The sequence below is a fragment of the Arachis hypogaea genome, chromosome 11, assembly GCF_003086295.3.
Source record: "Arachis hypogaea cultivar Tifrunner chromosome 11, arahy.Tifrunner.gnm2.J5K5, whole genome shotgun sequence".
Classification (NCBI taxonomy): Eukaryota; Viridiplantae; Streptophyta; class Magnoliopsida; order Fabales; family Fabaceae; genus Arachis; species Arachis hypogaea.
Genome location: NC_092046.1, coordinates 147,358,976 through 147,380,520, shown reverse-complemented (window position 1 = coordinate 147,380,520; position 21,545 = coordinate 147,358,976). Strand labels below are relative to the sequence as shown.

The 21,545-nt window shown below is 34.1% G+C and overlaps 3 protein-coding genes across 3 annotated transcripts; 1 reads left to right on the top strand and 2 right to left on the bottom strand.

Annotated features, from left to right (window-relative positions):
- Window positions 1–1,939: 1,939 nt before the first annotated feature.
- LOC112723500 (GCN5-related N-acetyltransferase 7, chloroplastic) lies at window positions 1,940–3,972 on the top strand. The gene is made up of 5 exons (XM_025774889.3): window positions 1,940–2,313; window positions 2,472–2,633; window positions 2,975–3,070; window positions 3,173–3,293; window positions 3,593–3,972. The coding sequence occupies exons 1-5, from the start codon at window positions 2,008–2,010 to the stop codon at window positions 3,754–3,756; spliced, it is 849 nt and encodes a 282-aa protein (XP_025630674.1). The 5' UTR covers window positions 1,940–2,007; the 3' UTR covers window positions 3,757–3,972.
- LOC112723499 (mannosyltransferase APTG1) lies at window positions 3,956–7,156 on the bottom strand. Its single transcript, XM_025774888.3, has 9 exons — window positions 6,851–7,156; window positions 6,641–6,758; window positions 6,149–6,253; window positions 5,730–6,013; window positions 5,219–5,500; window positions 4,927–5,128; window positions 4,673–4,824; window positions 4,416–4,578; window positions 3,956–4,311 (listed from the first exon to the last, which is right to left on the bottom strand). The coding sequence occupies exons 1-9, from the start codon at window positions 7,069–7,071 to the stop codon at window positions 4,228–4,230; spliced, it is 1,611 nt and encodes a 536-aa protein (XP_025630673.1). The 5' UTR covers window positions 7,072–7,156; the 3' UTR covers window positions 3,956–4,227.
- Window positions 7,157–8,382: 1,226 nt separating this feature from the next.
- LOC112723497 (uncharacterized) lies at window positions 8,383–12,165 on the bottom strand. The gene is made up of 8 exons (XM_025774885.3): window positions 11,810–12,165; window positions 11,640–11,714; window positions 11,493–11,561; window positions 10,719–11,115; window positions 9,686–9,871; window positions 9,554–9,603; window positions 9,376–9,424; window positions 8,383–9,110 (listed from the first exon to the last, which is right to left on the bottom strand). Exons 1-8 carry the CDS (start codon window positions 12,092–12,094, stop codon window positions 8,899–8,901), a joined length of 1,323 nt encoding a protein of 440 aa, XP_025630670.2. The 5' UTR covers window positions 12,095–12,165; the 3' UTR covers window positions 8,383–8,898.
- Window positions 12,166–21,545: the final 9,380 nt, after the last annotated feature.

Genomic DNA, 21,545 nt, shown 5'->3' with positions numbered 1-21,545 from the left:
ATAAATTAGACTCTCATTTTTTATCTATAGAAACTGAATCATAATCTCAATGAAAAGCTTTTATAATGTGTTATTCAATATACATATGAGCATATTAGTAAACTATTAGATACATGATTGACTCTTTTAAAAAAGACTCACAAGAAGTTAGAAGAGACAATTAAAAAGACTAAGAAGGTAAAACTAAAACAAAAGAGATGGAATGAGATTTATGTTAATTATTATAAGAAAGTTAGGGTGTCAAGTAATTTCAATGTTGTTCCACTATCATTGTCGCCAGCATTGATCTCTTCGAATGAGTACTATAACAATGAGGAGGATGAAAGTGACACTCAGGATTATAGCTTATGTTTTAGTATGATTGAATATGATGTATTAATAAATTTGTGTTTATGTGTTAAATTAACTTATTTATTTTTAGTATTTTTCTTTTAATTTGATAATATCATTCACTTGTTTATTTTTTAAAATACTATAAATGTTCTAATACAAGTTTAATTTGATTTCAACTGAAAATTAAATAAAAATTTGTTTTAATTAAATTTATATTTATTTTATATGAAAATCGGTTTATTTTATGATTGAGAAATGTAAAAAAAAAAAAAAAAAATCTGCTTACAGAAAATCTTTTAAAAATTATGACGCTTTTAGCAAAATGAATGAAGTGATTACTAAAGAACAGAAAGAAATCTATCTTTGATCCATTTGGCTCTGGATTTCTGAATTCAGAGTCTTTCCACCTGGTCCAAGGTTAGCTCTAACTGCCGCTGCAAAGCTATCTCAAGATTGTCTAGTTTCTTGTTTTTTCCATATGAGGCACCCAATTACAACCATAAATTGTCTTTTTTTCTTTTAAAGATATCCCCCAAAACCTCTTTCCTCCGAACCTCAATGTTATTCTTCTAAACATAATTACTATGCCCCTCCTAACTTTCATCCATCACTCTATCAAAATTACCATGCATTATTCAGAAGGACTCAAATTTATAGGACCTGTTCACCAAATCCATCATGTCTCCAATCTGCATTACACAATTCTCTATCTAATCTTTCGAAAACTTTGTCTCTACCCTCTTTCTAATCTCCACGAGATATCCAACAATTCGCAAACTCCAAGTATTTCCTAGGATTTGCCGGAATCCCCCCTTTCTTCTCAGGTGGACCAGATTCAAGATCATCTGCCACGCCTCTTTTCTCTCTTCTTGTCTAGGACTTACATAGACTATGGTTAGATTCCGAGGTTTCTACCATCTTTTTCTACTTTCATATTTTTAAGAGCTTGTTTGAAAAGGTAAGAATCAGAATTTATTCAGAAATTAAATTCTTTTTCAAATTTTAGAACAAACAAAAGTTAATAATTTTAGCCAATGAGTTATAGCTCAAATGGCATAGTCTTTCCATACTCAATTAAGAGGTTGCGAGTTCAAGTTTCCTATCTTTGGTAAAAAAAAAAAAAATTAATAATTTTAATTTTTACATTTATTTTATTTATAAATCAGATTATTTTTTGTCTGATTTTTAATTTCATTCTCATGGTTATAGTTTTAAAATTGAAAAATCTAAAATATCCTTACAAAAATATTTAATCCTTTTTTAGTTAGGAATAAATTAATAAAAATTAAAATCAATAAAAAATTAATTTTATCAAAATTATGTATCATTTTAAATTATAAATTAAAATTAAATTATTTTTTAATAGAATTAGAATTCTTTTCTCTTAAAAAAATTTTTCAAACACACTCTTAAGTGTGTGTAAGCATCCATTGAGTTTCCACATTTTTACCTCTCTTTTAAATTGAAAGAAAATTGGGCTTGAACAAGAAGGGGATGAACTTTGTTAATAGAACCCAAAATTTTGGTCATGTTAGAGAGACTGGGCCATCAAAAAAATGAAAAAGCCCAAAGTGAACAGAGAGATACAGAATGTGTGAGAGGCTGAGGGCAGGGGAAGGTCATCGGTGGCCAAATAAAGAAAATAGTTTTGGATAATTCAGAAAAAGAATAGCAATGACTCTTCTTTCTTCTTCTTCTTCCTCTCTTCCCTTTCCAATTCCAATTCACACTTCTTCTTCTTCTTCTTCTTCTTCTTCTTCTTCTTCTTCTTCGTTCATATACAATTTCTCTGTTTTCTCTAACGTCAGGACACAAATCCAATGCTCTGCTTCAACCACCAACGTCTGCACTCAATCCCCCAAAATCGACACCTCCCTACTCACCATCGCCGAGTCCTTCTACGAGGATGAGCTTTGGGCCGCCGCCTCCCTCCGCGTCCGTTCCTTCAACCGCTTTCACCCTGACACCTTTGGCCTCCAGGTGAGCCCTTCCCCCCTTTTCTTTTCTTTTCTTTTCTTTGCTTATTAAAATGAAGTGATTCTAGCTTCAAGTACTGCTTTTGGTTACCAATTTGCAAAAGGGTGTTCTGCTTTTAGATAAAAGAGTGAACTTTTCAGCTAGTTGTTAACTTCTGTTAGGATCACAGAAAGTACTTGGCTGAGCGTGAGTTCGAAGCACTTAAGGAGCGTGTTTCTGGGAAAAGACTCGGCTTTAGGAGAGTCTCTTGCATCAATGCTTCCCTTCCCATGTCTCATATATTGAGCCTCTCCCTCTCCGATGATTTTTGCTCTTCATGTAAGGTTTGTTTATTCCCTGAATTCATTCATTTTATGTCCTATAGTTGATTTGATCACCTTTCTGTCTGTTGATCATTTATCAATCAGTAATTTCATCCTATGGCTTTTCATGCCCTGGCAAATGCAATGCGATGGACCTTTTCTTCACATATGCCGCTTTTTTTTTCATTATTATAATTATAGTTAAGTGTATGCATAGATGTGCCAACCTCAGTCACACCAAGTAAATTGCCACATGCCTGCATGTGAAAATATCTCTCCATTTATGTCCTTGTAGATCCGTTTATTGGTTTTATGCAACTTGTTTCATGATAAAATCAGTGATGTTTTAGTTGAATTTGTAGTTTTCTGATGGTGGAGAAGACCGGGTTGTGGTTGGCACTCTTGACCTTAATCAGTGCTTGAGCCTTCCAGATGAAATTTCAGGGACAAAGCCAGAGGTATTTATTGCTTCTCCTAGATTTTATAAATCAATGTATACGGATGTTTTTCTTTGTGTTTGCTTGACTTGGATGCTGCGTCCATCAATGTTTCATTGTCAGTTAAATGAACCAGATATCACAAGGGCATATCTTAGCAATGTATGTGTTGCAGAAGAGTTGCACAGAAATGGATTGGGGTATGCACTTCTTGAAAAATCAAAGTTAGTTGCCTATGATTGGGGTAAGATATAACATAGCAATTTTCACCACTTCATGAGCAAAATTAATTTACTGTGAGTACTAGCTGTGCTTAATCTGTGTTAAAGTGTTAACCGGGTTTTTCCTATTCTTGATTGTGGTCTATGTTTTCACGATTGTAGCAATGTATGTTGGCATATTCTTCTAGTTACACTATTTTCCTCTCTATTTTTTCATTTGAGTGTGGATGACCTTATGCTATATTGGGCATTCCCTAGTAGACCCAAAAAGGTATGATACGTGAGGTTATTAAAAGTTAATTTCTTTCTGTCTTTGTTTCAGGCATAACAGATTTGTACGTCCATGTTGCTGTTGACAATGAACCAGCAAAAAAATTGTATACCAAGAGTGGTTTTGTCTATGAAAGTGATGAACCTGCATGGCAGGCCAGGTTTCTAGACCGACCCCGGAGGCTGCTTCTATGGAAAGATCTGGCAATCAGCTAGTTTGACAATGTTTCCTGTATATTATGTCTCTGTTTTCTGTTTAGGTGAATGCTCCGAGTACCTAATGTCACTGTGTGTTCATCCAACTTGTTCAGAATATGTACACCTTAGTTCATATTATTTCTTTTTCTTTTCATTATGAACCTCAAAGTGTAAAGCATTTTGCCATTTGATATGGTTAGAAATATTCCAAGGAAAATTTGTTGAAGATGGATAGATCACTACTCTTGATAACAAACTAGGCATTTTGATACATCCTCTCATTACACTCCTTTGAAAAACAAAACTGTAGATCATCTCTAACTGTGTTAGGGAGGAATTTACAAACTATCCAGTGCAAATTTAGGAGGCAAGAAATACACTATTGTACAAAATTTTCAAATCACCAATGTCAAAATTTTCAAGAGAAATCTGAAGAAATGACACCTTAAAGTGTATGGCGAGTCCAAAACTATGCATGACCGGTAATATTCACCGCCCTATATGGACGTAGACAACGATCGATGCTTGAAGTTCGCGATCCACCTTGAAGTGAGCATTAAAAAATCTTCTTTCCTGTTGTTAAATACCAATATAAGCAAATGATTACAAATTACCTCAATAAATAACAAGACGAGAAAACTAAGCAGCAAATTGATTTACAATATTCTTATTATTACCTCTCTATAATCATATGAATTTAATAAGTTGTTCAATTTTTGTTCTTCCGAATCAAATAAAACAATGTGGCTTGGCAGGGACATATTTTTCGCATATTCCGATAGAAATGGAACAGGATCCATCAGAAATCGGTCAGACTCATCAAGAACTCCTCTCTCTTCGCTGCAAAACACAATAAAATTAAAAAGAGTTATTTATTATCTTATTTCAGTCCCAATGAAGATTACAAGCCACTTCAGGATTGTGAATTCCAAACCTTGGTGTGCAGTCCAGGAATCGCATTGGCAGGTCGCGATGCAGCAAGGAGTAGTACGGGGTGGCGTGGCAAGGAGTTAGGAATAGGATGTTTTTCACTTTGCCAGCACGAGCTTCTCTGGCAAGGTGGTTCATAACATCCTCAGGTCCCCTCTGTTTCGAAAGTAAAGAATATATAGAGTATTTTTCATAGATGTTCACATAAGATCGTTAAAATAACCCCTTAATTGAAAGAATGAAGAATAGTGATAATACCTGATGAACCAAACTCATATACAGGGCCATTGGAATATTGGTAGCAAGCAAAAATATGACGGCAAGTATCATGTTCAGAGAACATTTCGTACGCTTCTTTGGAGATTCTTTTCCTTTATAACCGGGCAAGCCAGGATCTTCTATCACAGCCAAACAATAACCAGAGAACATCAGAGCTATGGGAAGAACGGGCAACACAAACCTGTACCTCATTAATTATTATCATAAACCAGTTAAAACCAACAGACCAGGTATACATTTATATATGTATGAATAATTTTAATTGAAGTACCTGAACTCCTTGTGACCTAGTACACTGTATAAACCTATAACCCAAGCAAGAAGACATGCATATCTCCACTGTTTTGAATAAATGATACCAGCTGTGCAAAATGGTAAGAAAGAGAAGATCATCACTGGAAATCCCTGAGTGAAGTACCAGTGCCACTTGTGAGTTCCATAATAGTCTCCACCCGAAGAAAGAAAATTGAATTTTAGAAAATTAAGTGGTACTAGAATCCATGTGCCATACATGATACGATCTAATAAGCAGGTAAGTCCGAGCACCAGCATCCTGATACAAGATAATAAAAATAATTCGCCCTAAATCAGACATCTGTCATTGACATTTGAGAGCTGAAATGTCAGATTAATGTGACTGCAGCCAATGCAACCAAATAAGTTCCCTGGAATATATTGCTGGAATAAGAGTTCTGATAATCTAACTCAACATGGTATTTGGATAGATATGGAAGATAACACATTATGAAATGAGACACTCCCCCATTCGCAAGGAAACATACCCAACGGGTGCGACCTCCAAAAAAAGGAGTTTCAATTTGTCGTGCGCCTTTGAAAATTCAAGTAGGCCAACATACAGCCATATGATTGCGCTTGTTGGTCGGATCGCACAAGCTAATGCTGCCAACACTAAACCCCACTTCCTTGAAACAGTGGAACTTGTACTAGAAGATCTCATGCAGGGCCAAAAGTATAGAGATACAACTGTAAGAACAGTCTCCAAGCTGTTTGATAGCGTGCGAACAGAACAATAGAACATAAACCAATTGGCCAACTGGGAAAAGAGCTGTACCAGAGTTAAGTTCTCTTATATAACGAGGGGAGAAAGTGTTTTGAAAGTGTTCCTATATTATAATGGCCGCATGCATTTTTAACATAAAACAGATTAGTCTAGCCGTAAATATATAAAAGAAAAGGATACAGCCCATTTTGCAACATTGTCACCAAAGAGAAGTGCAGAAAGTTTGTATGAGTACAAATCACCAACTGCAGCAAACACAGACTGCAGCAGCCGTGGAGCCTTCATCTAAGAAGCAAGGAACAGAGAATATAATTAGTGAAACCATATCCATAAAACGAGACAAGGAAGATACTCAAGTTTCATGAATCTTATTACAGTTAAAAAGGAGACCTATCATAGAAAACATATCAAGTTTTATGAAGTGAAGCAGAATACACGAAGCACTTCATTAGCTTTTAGAACTATCACTGATTGAAAGGAATACAAAACCTCAATTATAGCCACCGCATTTTGCGTGTCAAAAGAATACAGAACCGACATAAAAACATAAAGTATGTCTCAGTTCATGGGATAGATATTTGTTAAAGATAACATCACAAGCTTCTAAGCTAGCCTTCAATATCCAAGTGGTTTAACAAGAACATAAAAAGGATTAGAAAAAAACAAGTTTACCATAACCAAAGGGGTATCAAGATGCAGAAAGGCAAGAACACTATAGAGCGGAACGAAGAGCACCGGGTGTAGGTAGCTTCTGATGCCCCTTTTCCATTCCCACGTTAAATGGCCGTACCTGGAATAAACCATCTCCGATCAGCACTTACGGTTGGAACTGAAGAAGAAAGATGGGAAATTCAGCTGAAGAATATAAAATAAGGTACGCACCCAAACGCAATGCGATGCGCAACCTCGGGTCCCTGCCAATGTTCATCTGGATTGAAGTACGTCTGCACCAAAAGAGAGTTCAGCATTCGAAACACCAAACAAGAAAAGAACACTCGTTTCTCTGAAGAGAAGAACGACGCCGAATAATCTGATTCAGATTTGCGAGAATCTCTAGATTCGTGTTTTTGTTTATCTACGTCATTCTTGTGTCTTCGTCTCATTGCTTTGTGAATGCGAATGGTGATTCGGTTACTCTCTTTCTATTTTCTTCTCTGTTGCGTTGCAGAGAGAGAGAGAGAGAGTAGAATGCCGAAGAAGAACGAGATGGGCTTATGGATCTAACCCACCCGATACAAATTGGGCCGAACATTTGTTTCAATTATGGGCTTATCACTTGAGAGGCCCACTTGTTTTGGGTCGAACGTTTAGTTTGCATTATCATTATCTATTTAGCTAAGGAAAAGTATATGAACCAAGAGGCGATCAGCCAAAATGTAAACAACTTAATTAATTTATAATTATATTTAATTAATTTTATTTATTTTTAATTTATAATATTTGATATTAATTGCTTCTCACCTCAAATTTGATATGTTGGAGAAATAGGGGCGGGGGATTACGGAACTTCCAACAATCTCGATTCTTAGTATATAAAAAAATTTATAAAATATATAAAAGAACACCCATTTAGTATGAAAAAGAAACATTCTGATATTTAGTAGAAGAAACATCTTAATACCTAGCATAAATACCATCCACGTAGAGGTTTTGGATTCACCCAGAGGCATTTGACTGGTTTTTTACTGGTACCCTCTTGGTTCCTAGCATTATTGATTTAGCTAATAGATCGAGGACTATGCTACGTACTAAAAACAGCCAGCAAAGTCTGTTATCAATATAAAATACATACTAGAATATAAATACGTGTTAAAAATAAATTAAATCATATATGTATTTATATACAAATATATTGATGACTGATTTTAGATGCTAATTTTAGTATAGGAATAACATTTTTGATAAAATAATATGCTTGATATGTATGATTCATAATTCATTACTTGTACTTTAATCTTTGTCTAATGGAATCAAGTGTTTTTAAAAGCGAAAAAAAAAAAGAGAAATTAAAAAACAAAAAAGAAGTGAATGAGGTTTATTTCTTTCTGTTATCATTTTTGTTTTCTTCCTCCTGCCGTGTTCCTAACGTATCAGTTATGGGAATTGTAAGTGTGTTCTTAAGTTCTTTGGCATCTATTCAAATTTGAGTAATAAATATCTTATATTTTAACTTTGATCCTTGATCCTGTCCCTAAAATAGGCGTCGGCAAACACATGATGTATATTGGTTTAACTTTTAATAAGGCTGTGTCCGTTTTGCTTAATAGTTAATACAGTATTATGTTAAATATTGAGGGATAACAATCAATCAAAATTATTAAACAAACCAATATGAATGGGGGAAGGGCATTCTCTCCTTATAACATTTCTCAAAATCTAAGCATTTAAATAAACCTATACAAAACATATACAAATAAGAAAAAGAAAGTTTATAATTTAATAGTAGGATCGATATTATTGAAATAGTTACAACTTACAAATATATAGAGTACAAAACATGCATAAAGATGGGGAGATTAATTTTTATATAGAATGGAAATGTGTTTTTTTTATGAAATTCTGGAGTCTAAAAAAATTTGACTTGAATATGGAGTATCATGAAATTGTGAAAAGCAATTGTTAAAAAGGTATTGAAATTGCTACCGACCTGTTTCAAAAAAGAGGTACAAAAACAGCCACTAACAATTTTGAGAAAAAGTAGTAAAATCACCGTTAGCAATTTCGTGATATTCCATATGTAGACAAATTTTTTAAAAACTCCAGAATTAGATAAAAGTAACATCTCCAGTCCACTAAAAAAAAATTTAAACACCCGGAAATATATATGAATACAAAAAAAAAGTTAAGTACGTGGGGATAATAATAATAATAATAATAATAATAATAATAATAATAATAATAATAATAATAATAATAAGATGTAATTGGATTCAGTAATATTGGAGGTCATGTTTATGATAAGCGGAGATCTTGAGCATCCGGTTGATGGTGGTGGCCCATGTCTTGTAACGACGAAAATCAGTGGCCATGTCTAGCTTGAATAATGCCCCTCCTCTTGTTGTCAGAGCTATCAGATAACACGTGTCACCATCTGCTTCTTCTGAACCTTTGTACACCTCGGCATGCATATTCACCACAATACCTAAATAAAGAAAAGTATAGATAGACAATGAAAATACTAAATAATGTGAACAATAGATATATCGGATGTTCATTTCACTAGGTGTACGGATGATTATTTTAATATTAAGATTTAGACGATTAATTTAGAAATGTAATATATTTTTATTTAATTGGTCATTGCTTACCTAACACTCCCCATAAATAAAACCCAATCATATATGCTTACTCTCCCTAAACACACCAATAAACCAAATTAGTAACAAAGGAAAAAGAAAGGTACTTACTCTCTTTCTTGCTTTTAAATAGATTATGCTTTCTCATGATAAGTACAACCTGTGGTGACCATCATAAAACACAAAACTATAATTAATTTGATCCCACTGATTATTTAAGCTCAAGTTCAATTATTAGATCTACAATTTTCATTATTAAAAATCCTGAAAATTTACTTGAATTAATTACCTTGGCTCTACCGTCTAGAATCACAGAAACTGATCTGGGCATGTACTTCCCTGTTTAGACAAAATAGTAAATCAGAATTTAGGTGATTTACATTTAATTAGTTATGTTAACTATTAGTATTAATTAATGTACCTTCTGGTGACTCCACATATAGCTCAGCACCCTGTGCAAGAATATATCTGCCCTTGTCGAAATCAAAATTGAAGTCGTCGTGGTTGTTGTTGTTGTCTTCAATAGGCAAGACTGGGGCTCCCCCACTAGGTCTGTTATTATTGTTGCATCCTGTTCTTGCTTTTAGTGTTGCTGCTCCTTTTAGTGCTGTCAAACACTTTAATGTTTTAGTGGCTAACATGGGAAATAGATTAGTGATGGATATACTGTAAGTACATAGCATATGGCCACCAAACGCTATCAGACATATACATATATATCAGATATGAAAAGGAAGTAACGTTTTTCATTTTCGCCTCATTCATCTGTTTCCTTTTTGTTGGGATCAAGCGGTACCATTGTCCTACAAATAGACCTAAAAAGTCACCTCACCTTCCACACATACTAAGTACATCTCTTTTCTTTTGCTCCACCAATTTTTCACATCTTTGCACTCCAATTAAAATATCAAATATTTGTATGGGCTACCCGACCCGCAGCTGCGGATATCCGCACTTCATATATAACACCTATTTTATAAAAATTAGGTATATAGTGAAGGAAGTGAGTGTTGAAGCTACAATTTTCCTTGTATAATGACTTATAATAAATGCACAACCACTAAAATTAGTTAGTTAATTTAATAATTTATAACATTAATTTTTTATTTTTTATGGTATTAATATGTATAAAATTCGAAATGATTGAATTTTATATTTACTCTAAAAAAAACTTTGACATTTCTGTGGGTAGAGTAGGGTAGGATAGGATTAGGATTGAGAGATTTTCAACCCACAAGTAAAATAATGTAGAATTTTAATAAAATTTTTAATCCGCGGATAGGGTTAGAGTAGAGTCCAAATCCTATCCTACCCTACCCATTTCCAGCCCTACATATAATTGAGTTGAACAACAATAAAAATTGAATCTTATAGATCTACTTTATTCCATATAAATTTATTCATCTTTTAATTATATATATATATGCAGTTAATTAGAGAAAAGAGATAGATACATGTAGCAGCAGCAGCAGTGAAAGTAAGGATATCAGTGGTGGAAGTGGCAGTGATGGCAGAGGTAATGACATTGGAGAGTTGTTGTTTGTTAGCACCCATGGCCTCAGCTACTTTTGCACACTGCGATGCCACCAATGCAGCCGCAGATGCTATGGCTGCTTCCCTCTCTTCCTTATTGATTTTGGACTCATCATCATCATCATCTTTATTTTCCTTCTTATTATTGTTGTCAGCAGCAATGGCAGCAAGAGCGGCGGCAACACCTGCGATGGATACTGCTGCATGCACCTCTGCCCTTTGCAACCTCTGCTCCTCTTTCCTCTTCTGCTTTATCTCCTTAAACCATTTCTTTATTGACACACTCTTCAAAGGCGCCACCATTTCCTTCCATGGCATCTGCATATATATACAACTTAATTATTAGTATATATTACAGGAAGAATTTCAAGTGTACTAAGTATACTGCTGTTCCAATGATTTTAACCATTAATCTTAATTATAAAATATATATGATATATATTAATTAAAATTATTAAGATTTATCGGTATTCTAGGTAAATTAAGTATATACTATTAAAAAAATATTTAAAAATTATCAGAATTTATTATTTTTTGTCATTATTTAGTTGTTAATTTAATTTTTTTAGTCTAATTTTTTTAATTTAATAATCTAATAACATACTTTTAAACATTATTAATAATTAATTGATAATAAAAAAATAATAAATTTTGATGACTCTCTATCATTACTCGTATTGATATTAGATACATACCCATTTCTTGCGGAAACAAGTGTTGTAGTTCAGTTCAGGATGCATGGCTTGCTGCATCCGTAACCATGACTGACAAAACCAAAATGAAACATGTTAATCACATATATGAATATGATGAATAAGATAGAAATGAGTGATAGTTGTTACCTTGACATCATTATTGGAGTTCCATGGTGGAAGAGACATGAAATCTGGACCATCCATCTTAGCACAATTTTCCATCTAACATGTTGAATTTTACAAACATTATTATTATTATTATTAGGCTAAATAATCAGGATTGTTGAAAAATAAGAATAATTAAGTAGTAAAGTGACCTTTTTGGGGGAAGGTAGATCGAGAGGAAGAGGGTCCAATTGAAGGTGAGGGGGAGGAGGGGCAAGAGCTTGTACGGCAAAGTTGCACCATGCAAGTGAAAGGAAATCCATTGTTTCAGGATGTGCATCTGAAACTGATAAAGTCAAATCCGAATTACCACTACTCATTCTCATGCTCATAACTTCTGATCTCTGATGAATATCACAGTATTCAACAAAAGAAGAAGAAGAAAAAAAGGGTAAACTTGAGATTCGTGGTCTCAATTCAGAATATAGGGCATGCATGCATATGCTTCTATATTTATACACCACCCACTTCACTTATGAATGAATAAATAATTAAATCATTATTTCCCTGTAATCATTTCAAGCCACACTGTTTAATTTCTTCCCAAAAAAATAATAAACACGTAATTAAAAAGCATCGAAAGTGACGCACTTGTTTTTTCTGCCTATTTTTGAAAATGATTTTTTTTTAAATTAAAATATTAAATAATTTTCACGTGAATATTATTTTAGATATATTATTGCTAATAATTAGACGACAAAAAATCTTTTATGTCCAAAAGTTTAAGAATTATACATCTAAACATTATAATTGTTGATTATTATTGTTAAAAAATATTCGAAAAATAATAAAATATTTATTCAAAACAGTTTAATATTATCATGTTTTGTATTCGTTAATTATCGTTTATTTTATTATATTTTTTAATTATTATTAAAATAATTGAATAATATTGTTCATACATTGTTCCAACACTAAGACTCAGGTCTAGATAAAAAGCCCAATTCAAAAAGAATATATTTGATCGACCTATAAAAAGTAAAAATAATTTCGCTATTTAGTGTCTTTAAGGATATTATGAATATTTTTTCTTTTATAAAAAGTATGCAGTGATATAGCTAAATTCAAAAGTATGAATTCTTATACCTATACAGATATAGTAAAGCCTACCTAAGTACTTTGTCTTGCGTATAATTCATGGAATAGACAAGTGTGTAGGAAAACTACACCATGCATCGTCGGGCCATGAAATGTGGAAGTTGAAGGATTCCAATTTCCTCCCACTCTCCCAAAGCATTTACAGAAAACAAACAACCACATGCCCAACTTGGCAACCTTCGCTTGCATCTATATTTTTTTTCTTCTTTATTTTCGTGCACAATACTACTTTTGGAAACAAAAAACAAACACGCTCCAATCAGGGACCGTTCTATTTGTATTTGTGTAGCCGTGTAGAGCACTACAATATTGTTTAGAATTTTAATGACTAATATACATCAATAATATTTATTTGTTTCAAATTATTAAATTTGATTTTATAATAATTTCTTACTCAATTTTATTTTAATATTTAATGATCAATTTAAGAATTTTATATTAGATGTTTATTATAATAATTAATTCTCAAAATTAAATATTTTTTAAATTAATGTAAAAAAATATTATTTATCTATTCGTAATTTTTCTTTTGAAATTATTTTTTTCGTAATATGTATTAATTAAAAGAATTTTTTTAATTATCAATATATCATTAAGAGTTAATTATATGTGAGATAAAGTTTTAAATGAGTGTTTAGTGACATATAAAATGAGAGATTTTTCGATTGCATTATCAAAAAAAGATTATTCAATAATCTTTTAGAAATATGAAACCTAAGAAATAGAATTATAAATTATATGTTATTATTTAAATTATTATTTTAGTATTTTAATTTTTTAATTAAATATTTTAAAATTAATCATATTTTATAATAATAAAATATAATTATAACAATAATTATGTTACATATACATAAAAATAATTATCTATATAAAATATATATAAAAATAAATTAAACAATATATATTTATACATAAATATATAATAAATAATTTAATATTTAATTTTTTATATACATATAATATTTTTTTTAAAAATTATTAACATGTTATATATTTTGTTCTAACTATTAAAATTTTTTGTATTCGTCATTATCTCCCATAATCAAGATGAGACCATATATATGGTTTAATTAGTTTCATAGAGTGTGTAATTATTTTTTTTTTTAAAGTTAAGAGAAATTCAAATTCAAAATCTCATAAAAAGATTATATTATTTCAATTATAGTTGGTTAGTTTTATAAGGTGGGTACCTATGTATACTATTTGTGTATTTAGTGTGTATATAATGACTGTGCTATATTAATTTAGGATTCCGCTAGAGAGATAATGGACTATTTGTACAATGTGTATAATGAGTTATTGAGTTACAAAATGAATATCCCCCATATTATCTAGAATAACCATCCGAATACTAGCGATAATAAATATCTTACCAAAAGCTTAAATTGATTTTGGGGTTCACTAAGGATCGAACTCTTAACTTTTCGAATCTAGCGCTCTAATACCATGTCATGATACCACTCATCCCAAAAGCGTCAACTAATAAAAAAAGGTAACACTAATGATTATATCTCTAATACTCCCTAAACTTTTATTGTACACATTGTATGCTCCTCATACTTTCCCATTAATTTATTCAATAACATCTGCCGTGTCACTAACTTTGAGGTAAGAGGGATAAATTAATAAGGTGTTTGTTACGGTATGATGATAAATTTATAAGTATCGATACGTTTAAAATATGGACAAATAATAACAATTTATGTGGAATTTATTTTCCACATCAACGTTTAATTTTTGTTTTTTTAAATATATATTATATCACCACTTTTACTAATACACCCATTTAATTAAATAAAAATAAAAAAATATTTTTTATTTAATTTTATAAAAAATCTTAAACATCTTTCTTTTATTTGATTAGACAAAAGTATCCTTTTAAATTAACGAAATTTTAGAATTCAATTAATCCTAATTTTATAGTTTCAAATAATTTAAATAACAAAACAAAAACATATTAAAAAAATAAAAAATCAAAATTTCTTCGTCTTCTCCAATTTCTCTAATCATCCGTGCCTCCTCTGAGCAAAACATATCAAAGAAAAAAAAATCAATCGTTCTTCATCTTCTCCAATTACTCCTCTGAAGCAAAGCAGTGAAAATCTCAAACCAAAACCCTAAGTTCTTTGCCGCTGCCTTGAAAATGTCCAACCAAAACCCCTTGGCTCAAACGGGTTACAAGCAGGGTGGTCTCTATCTTCTCCTTCAGGAAGAAAAGCCCGCCAATACCAATCTCGATCTTGAAGCTTTACGAAATACTTTTCATCAAGCCTTATCTCTGACTCAGTCCTCTTCTCTCTACCGAACAGTGGATGAAGAAGGATGTTACCGAGAACTTCGATTCCCGCCTCCGCCGCTCTCACTGCCACGTGGTGAACTATGTTTCCACCTGAACTGTCACCGCCATGTATATATTAACTTTTGATTCCGATTCCGATTCGGATCTTCCGCTCCGGAGCCATTTTCTCGATCTGACCCACTCCAGGGCGGTCCAGCCGTCCTCGTAGGCGCAGGAAAAGCGGTGCTCCGGTGAACGACGGTAGTTGACAGAGACGACGACAGAATTGCTTACATTGACGAGACGGCGGCGGCAAAGAACCTAGGGTTTTGGTTTGGGACTTCACTACTTTGCTTTAGAGGGGTAATTGGAGAAGACGAAGAGCGATGGATTTTTTTTTTTTATATGTTTTGCTTAGAGGGGGCACGAATGATTAGAGAAATTGGAGAAGATGAAGAAATTTTGATTTTTTGTTTTTTAATATGTTTTTGTTTTGTTGTTTAAATTATTTGAAATTATAAAATTAGGATTAATTGAATTCTAAAATTTCGTTAATTTAAAAGGATATTTTTGTCTAATCAAATAAAAGAAGAATGTTTAAGACTTTTTATAAAATTAAATAAAAAATATTTTTTATTTTTATTTAATTAAATGGGTGTATTACTAAAAGTGGTGATATAATATATATTTAAAAAAAACAAAAATTAAATGTTGATGTGGAAAATAAATTCCACGTAACTTGTTATTATTTGTCCATATTTTAAACATATCGGTACGTATGATGTAACACCCTACCACACAAAGCTTTACGCTTAAGTCGTAAAACAAAGGTGATGTGGTATTACGACCTCTAAAATAAAATAAGTACATATAATAGCAGAAGGGTTATAATATGCTAGGAGCCTTGAAGGATAGGGAAAATAAAAATCGCGAGATAAAAGCGCAACGCTCAAGGAACGAGTTAACTTGCATGCTAAGAAAACTGTAACTGTCAAACATAAGATAACAGAAGTAGGAATAGAGTGCCAAAGATACAAAATATCAAGCTCCTAACTCAGCCTGCGAAGTCAAGACTGGCCGGAGAATATTTACACATATATATACATACATATCCAAAACCCAAAAGTACATATACACAATCCTGCCTCTCCATAAACCTCTAAGAGGATCAAAAAGAATAAGTCATGCGGAGAGAAAACTAAGTACATATATATACATCATAGCATAACAAAATATCCCAGTAACTACTCCGCTTCAAGAGTCCAGACGCCTAACGAGATGCCTCTCGACCTGCATCTGAAAATTAACAACATAGTATGGAATGAGAACCGGAGGTTCTCAGTATGGTAAAGGTGCCACACACATAATATATAAGGTCCTGGGAATGCCAGAGGCAATCCTAGAACGCCGACACTCAGATTGTAGAGCTTAAAGTATTAAACAGAAGCCATAAAAGGTGGTTTCCTAGAAATATTTAATCCTAACTTAACTTAACCTTAAATCTAAGTCCTATACTTCCATTCCTCCATACCTCCAATTCCATCATGCATTTTCACAGACAAATAAACAGATAAAGGCAAACACAAGAAAGTTACAACTACTGCAGGTAACAAATACACATTTAGCATGGCAAATACAGATAGACACACCCAATTAGAGCACAAGCAAGTAATTCAAGTAATATGCATATGATGCATGCCTGTCCTATGGCTGATGAGGCTCATCTGTCGGTTATCCAGCCAACCCGACAAGTCTGAATTGTCCTTAGACTGTCCCCCGACGTGCATCCCCAAGAGTCTATGCATAGATTTTTCTCAAATAATCAATATTGCTCAATGGGGGTAACATTCCCGGGAATTTATATAGTGCCCGGTTACACTTACGTTGTAGGGTCAACAGAGTATCGAGTTTTCAACCTGGTACACGTGGTGGCAAGCCACGGCACTTAATCCAGGGAATCTCGTATCTCAGATTATTCAAATTCATAAGCCATATAAATAATTCAATTATAATTCATCAACATCCACATCATTCCCAATTGCATCTCATTCATCATCATACATTAAACATATTCAATCCTTATCCTTCATTATATCACCTCCCATTCCATCCATCAATAGTTTCAATTCAAAGCATAATTCATTCTTTTCTAAGAATCAAACTTCAAACTTAAAACATACTCACTATCTTAATAACTCAAAATCAAACCATATAACCCTTAAATCTAAATCTCTTTTAAATAATCATCTAAATAAAATCTCTAATTTTTTTATAAAATTTCGGCAGCATCTCCTCTAAAACTCGGACTTTGCCACCCTTTTCGGGTCCAAACCTGCTTTCTTTTCAATTCAACATACCCTTCCTCATCATCATAACAATCACCACAATAAATCTACTTCAAATCAACAATTAAACTCATACAATATTCAAATCCAACAACCAAAATTCAACTAAGGATCATAGTTCACAAATCCTAGGCTTTTAACACAAAATACCTCATTATCACAACAACCTCCACAATAGTTATACCTCAAATCAATAATTCACCAAATCATTAGTTAATCAACAATAACATTCAACCATAATTCTCTCCAAATTAACATAACAACATTCACCATCCAAAATTAAAAACTAATTATCCAATAAACTTCAACCAAATATATTCATCGATAAATTACTAAACATTAAACATACACCTGCATTCCAACTTATCCAATGGTCATCTAGCCTAAGTTTTCACAGAACATTATATATTAAATGCAAGAAACCTAAACCATACCTTAGCCGATTTCCACGTAACGACCAAAGCTATTTATTCAAAACCAAAACAGCCCCTCAAAACTCAACTAATCCGCTTCCTCCAAGTTCCAGTATTCACAATTTCAAGCTCCAATTATTTATTTTCAACCTAATACACATTCATAATACATATATACCCAATTTAATACTCAAAGCTCAAATTTAATGAAATTAAAATAGAATTATCATATCCTCACCTTACCCAAGCTTCACATAAGCAAGAGTGAACGTTTCTCTCAAGCTAATTGGATCCTAAAACATCAGAAATCAAAGAAATTCAATATTCCCACTTAAAATTCGAAAATTGGGGGAAGATGAAGCTGAGAGTGAAATAGCAAGTTACCTATGAAATTGTTCCGGTAGAAATGTAGAGCTCGACGTGGTGAACGCGTGGCCGCAAACGGTGCGGCGATCGGAGCTCGAACGGAGGAGTTACGGGAAATTGAATTTCACGTAAACGAATTTCTCTTCTTCTCTTCCCTGGGAGGCTTGCTGCGTCGCTGAGGGAAATGAAGAGAAAATGAGCCCGTGGCTCTTTTTAATGGGCTGGTCCGGTTGAACCGACAGCCCGGTTCGGGTCCGGTTCAACCGGTTCGGTCCTTTCGGTCCATTCTTGGACCGTTTTCTTCAAAATTAGTGTCAAAATTCTCGTTTCGATGAGCTCTACCCTATTTTGATATAATATTCGCATTGCTAATCCTCCTTATTAAAAAATAATTTATTAACTAATTATCTACTAATTTAACCGGGGTTTACATTCTACCCACCTAATAAAGAATTTTGCCCTCAAAATTCAAATATAGTTACCTGAAAAGAGATGTGGATAGTCCTTTCGCATATCTGATTCGAGTTCCCAGGTATGTTCCTCGATACCAGCTCGTCTCCAAGCTACTTTTACCAATGATACTTCCCTTCCTCGTAATCGTTTAACACTGGTGTCATCAATCCTCACCGGAATTACTGGGAGTGTTAGATCTTCTCTCACTTGGATTGGTTCTGGTTCTAGAACATGACTTGCGTCAGGATTATACTTCCGAAGCTGTGACACATGGAACACATCGTGCAAATTCGAAAGGTATGGCGGTAAGGCAATTCTATAAGCCACTGGTCCAATTCTTTTCAGAATCTCAAACGGTCCAATATAACGGGGATTCAGTTTCTTGGTCTTAATAGCTCTTCCCACTCCAGTGGTTGGTGTAACTTTCAAAAAGACATGTTCTCCTTCTTCGAACTCCAAAGGCTTTCGCCTCTGGTCAGCATAGCTCTTTTGGCGGCTTTGGGCTATAAGCATTCGACTACGAATCTTCTTTATCTGCTCAGTCGTTTCGGCTATCATCTCAGGCCCTAATAAACTCCTTTCTCCAGTTTCATACCAACACAATGGAGATTGACATTTCCTGCCATACAGAGCCTCATATGGAGCCATTTCGATGCTCGCATGATAGCTATTATTATAAGCAAACTCTACTAATGGCATATACCGGTCCCAGCTCGCCGGTTGGTCCAAAACACAAGCTCTTAGCATATCTTCCAAGGTCTGAATAGTTCTTTCTGACTGACCATCTGTCTGAGGGTGATACGCAGTACTCAAGCTTAACTGAGTCCCAAATGCACGCTGAAAAGCTCCCCAGAACCTTGATGTGAAACGAGGATCTCTGTCAGATATGATAGTAGAAGGCACACCATGCAACCTGACAATCTCTTTGATATACATTCGAGCCAATTCCTCCATTGTGCAACTTATTCGGATAGGAAGAAAGTGAGCTGATTTTGTCAGTCGATCCACAACCACCCAAATAGCGTCACAACCAGATCGGGTTCTAGGCAAACCTATCACAAAATCCATTGCGATACTCTCCCATTTCCATTGTGGAATCTCCAAAGGCTGAAGGGTCCCTGATGGTCTCTGATGCTCAATCTTAACCTTCTGACACGTTAAACATTTAGATACATGCAATGCCACATCATTCTTCATACCTGGCCACCAGAACATCGCTTTCAGATCCTGATACATTTTAGTGCTCCCTGGGTGAATTGAAAACCCGCTCTTGTGAGCTTCCTTCAAGATACTTTGTCGTAGGTCTCCAACATCAGGCACAATAATCCGGTTCTTGAACCTCCATAAACCATCCTGACCTTTTGACATTCTCCACTGTTTTCCCTGTTCAACTGCTGGTAATACCTTACGTAACGCTTCACTATCTTGATGAGCCTTCAGAAGTTCTGATTTAAAATCACTTGAAATCTGTAACTGACTCAAACACAAAATTCCAAATTCTTCTCTAACTCCCAAATTCAAACCTTGAAATGCCTTTAGTAACTCTTCCTCCCGTAGCATCATCCAAGCTGCATATAAAGACTTCCGACTCAAAGCGTCCGCCACAACGTTCGCTTTTCCTGGATGATAATTCAATTCAAAATCATAATCTTTCAGAAGCTCCATCCACCTCCTCTGACGCATATTCAACTCTTTCTGCTCAAAAAGATACTTCAAACTCTTATGGTCTGAGAAAACATGAAACTTAACGCCATAGAGGTAGTGCCTCCAAATCTTTAAAGCAAACACAACAGCAGCAAGTTCTAAATCATGTGTCGGGTAGTTCATCTCATGCGGCCTTAACTGCCGTGAGGCGTATGCTACAACATTCTGGTGCTGCATCAAAACACACCCCAACCCTTTCAGAGATGCATCACAATACACTTCAAACGATTCACTTGGTTCAGGTAATACCAATACAGGTGCAGTAGTCAACCTGTGCTTCAATGCCTGGAAACTCTCTTCACATTCCGGAGTCCAGATAAAAGGTGTATCCTTCCTAGTCAACTTAGTTAAAGGTAAGGCGAGCTGTGAAAATCCCTTAATGAATCTGCGATAATACCCTGCCAAACCTAAGAAACTCCTGATCTCTGTCACTGAAGTTGGTCGCTCCCAATTCATCACTGCTTCCACCTTAGCAGGATCCACAGCTACCCCCTGCTTACTCACCACGTGGCCAAGAAACTTCACTTCACTCTTCCAGAACTCACATTTAGATAGCTTAGCATATAACTTCCTGTCTCTCAGAATTTGCAGCACAGTTCGCAAATGATCAGCATGTTCCTCTTCAGTCTTAGAATAAACAAGAATGTCATCAATGAAGACAATAACAAACTTGTCCAGATACGGTCGAAAAATCCTGTTCATATAATCCATAAATACTGCCGGGGCATTAGTTAACCCGAAAGACATCACTGTATACTCATAATGACCATAACGGGTTCTGAAAGCAGTTTTCGGAATATCCTCGTCTCTAACCCTTATCTGATGATATCCGGATCGCAGGTCAATCTTAGAAAACACACTGGCACCCTGTAGCTGATCCATTAGATCATCGATTCTAGGCAACGGATATTTATTCTTCACAGTGATCTTATTCAATTGCCGATAATCGACACACAGCCGCATACTCCCATCCTTCTTCTTTACCAGTAACACTGGCGCTCCCCACGGAGAAACACTTGGTCGGATAAAATGCTTACCCAACAGATCTTCCAGCTGAGCTTTCAGTTCAGCCATTTCTAAAGGCGACATCCTATAAGGAGTAATTGAAATTGGACCGGATCCAGGTACCAACTCAATTGCAAATTCAACCTCTCGGTTAGGTGGGAATTCATTAATATCATCCGGAAACACATTTGGAAATTCACATACAACCGGAATTTGCTCTAAA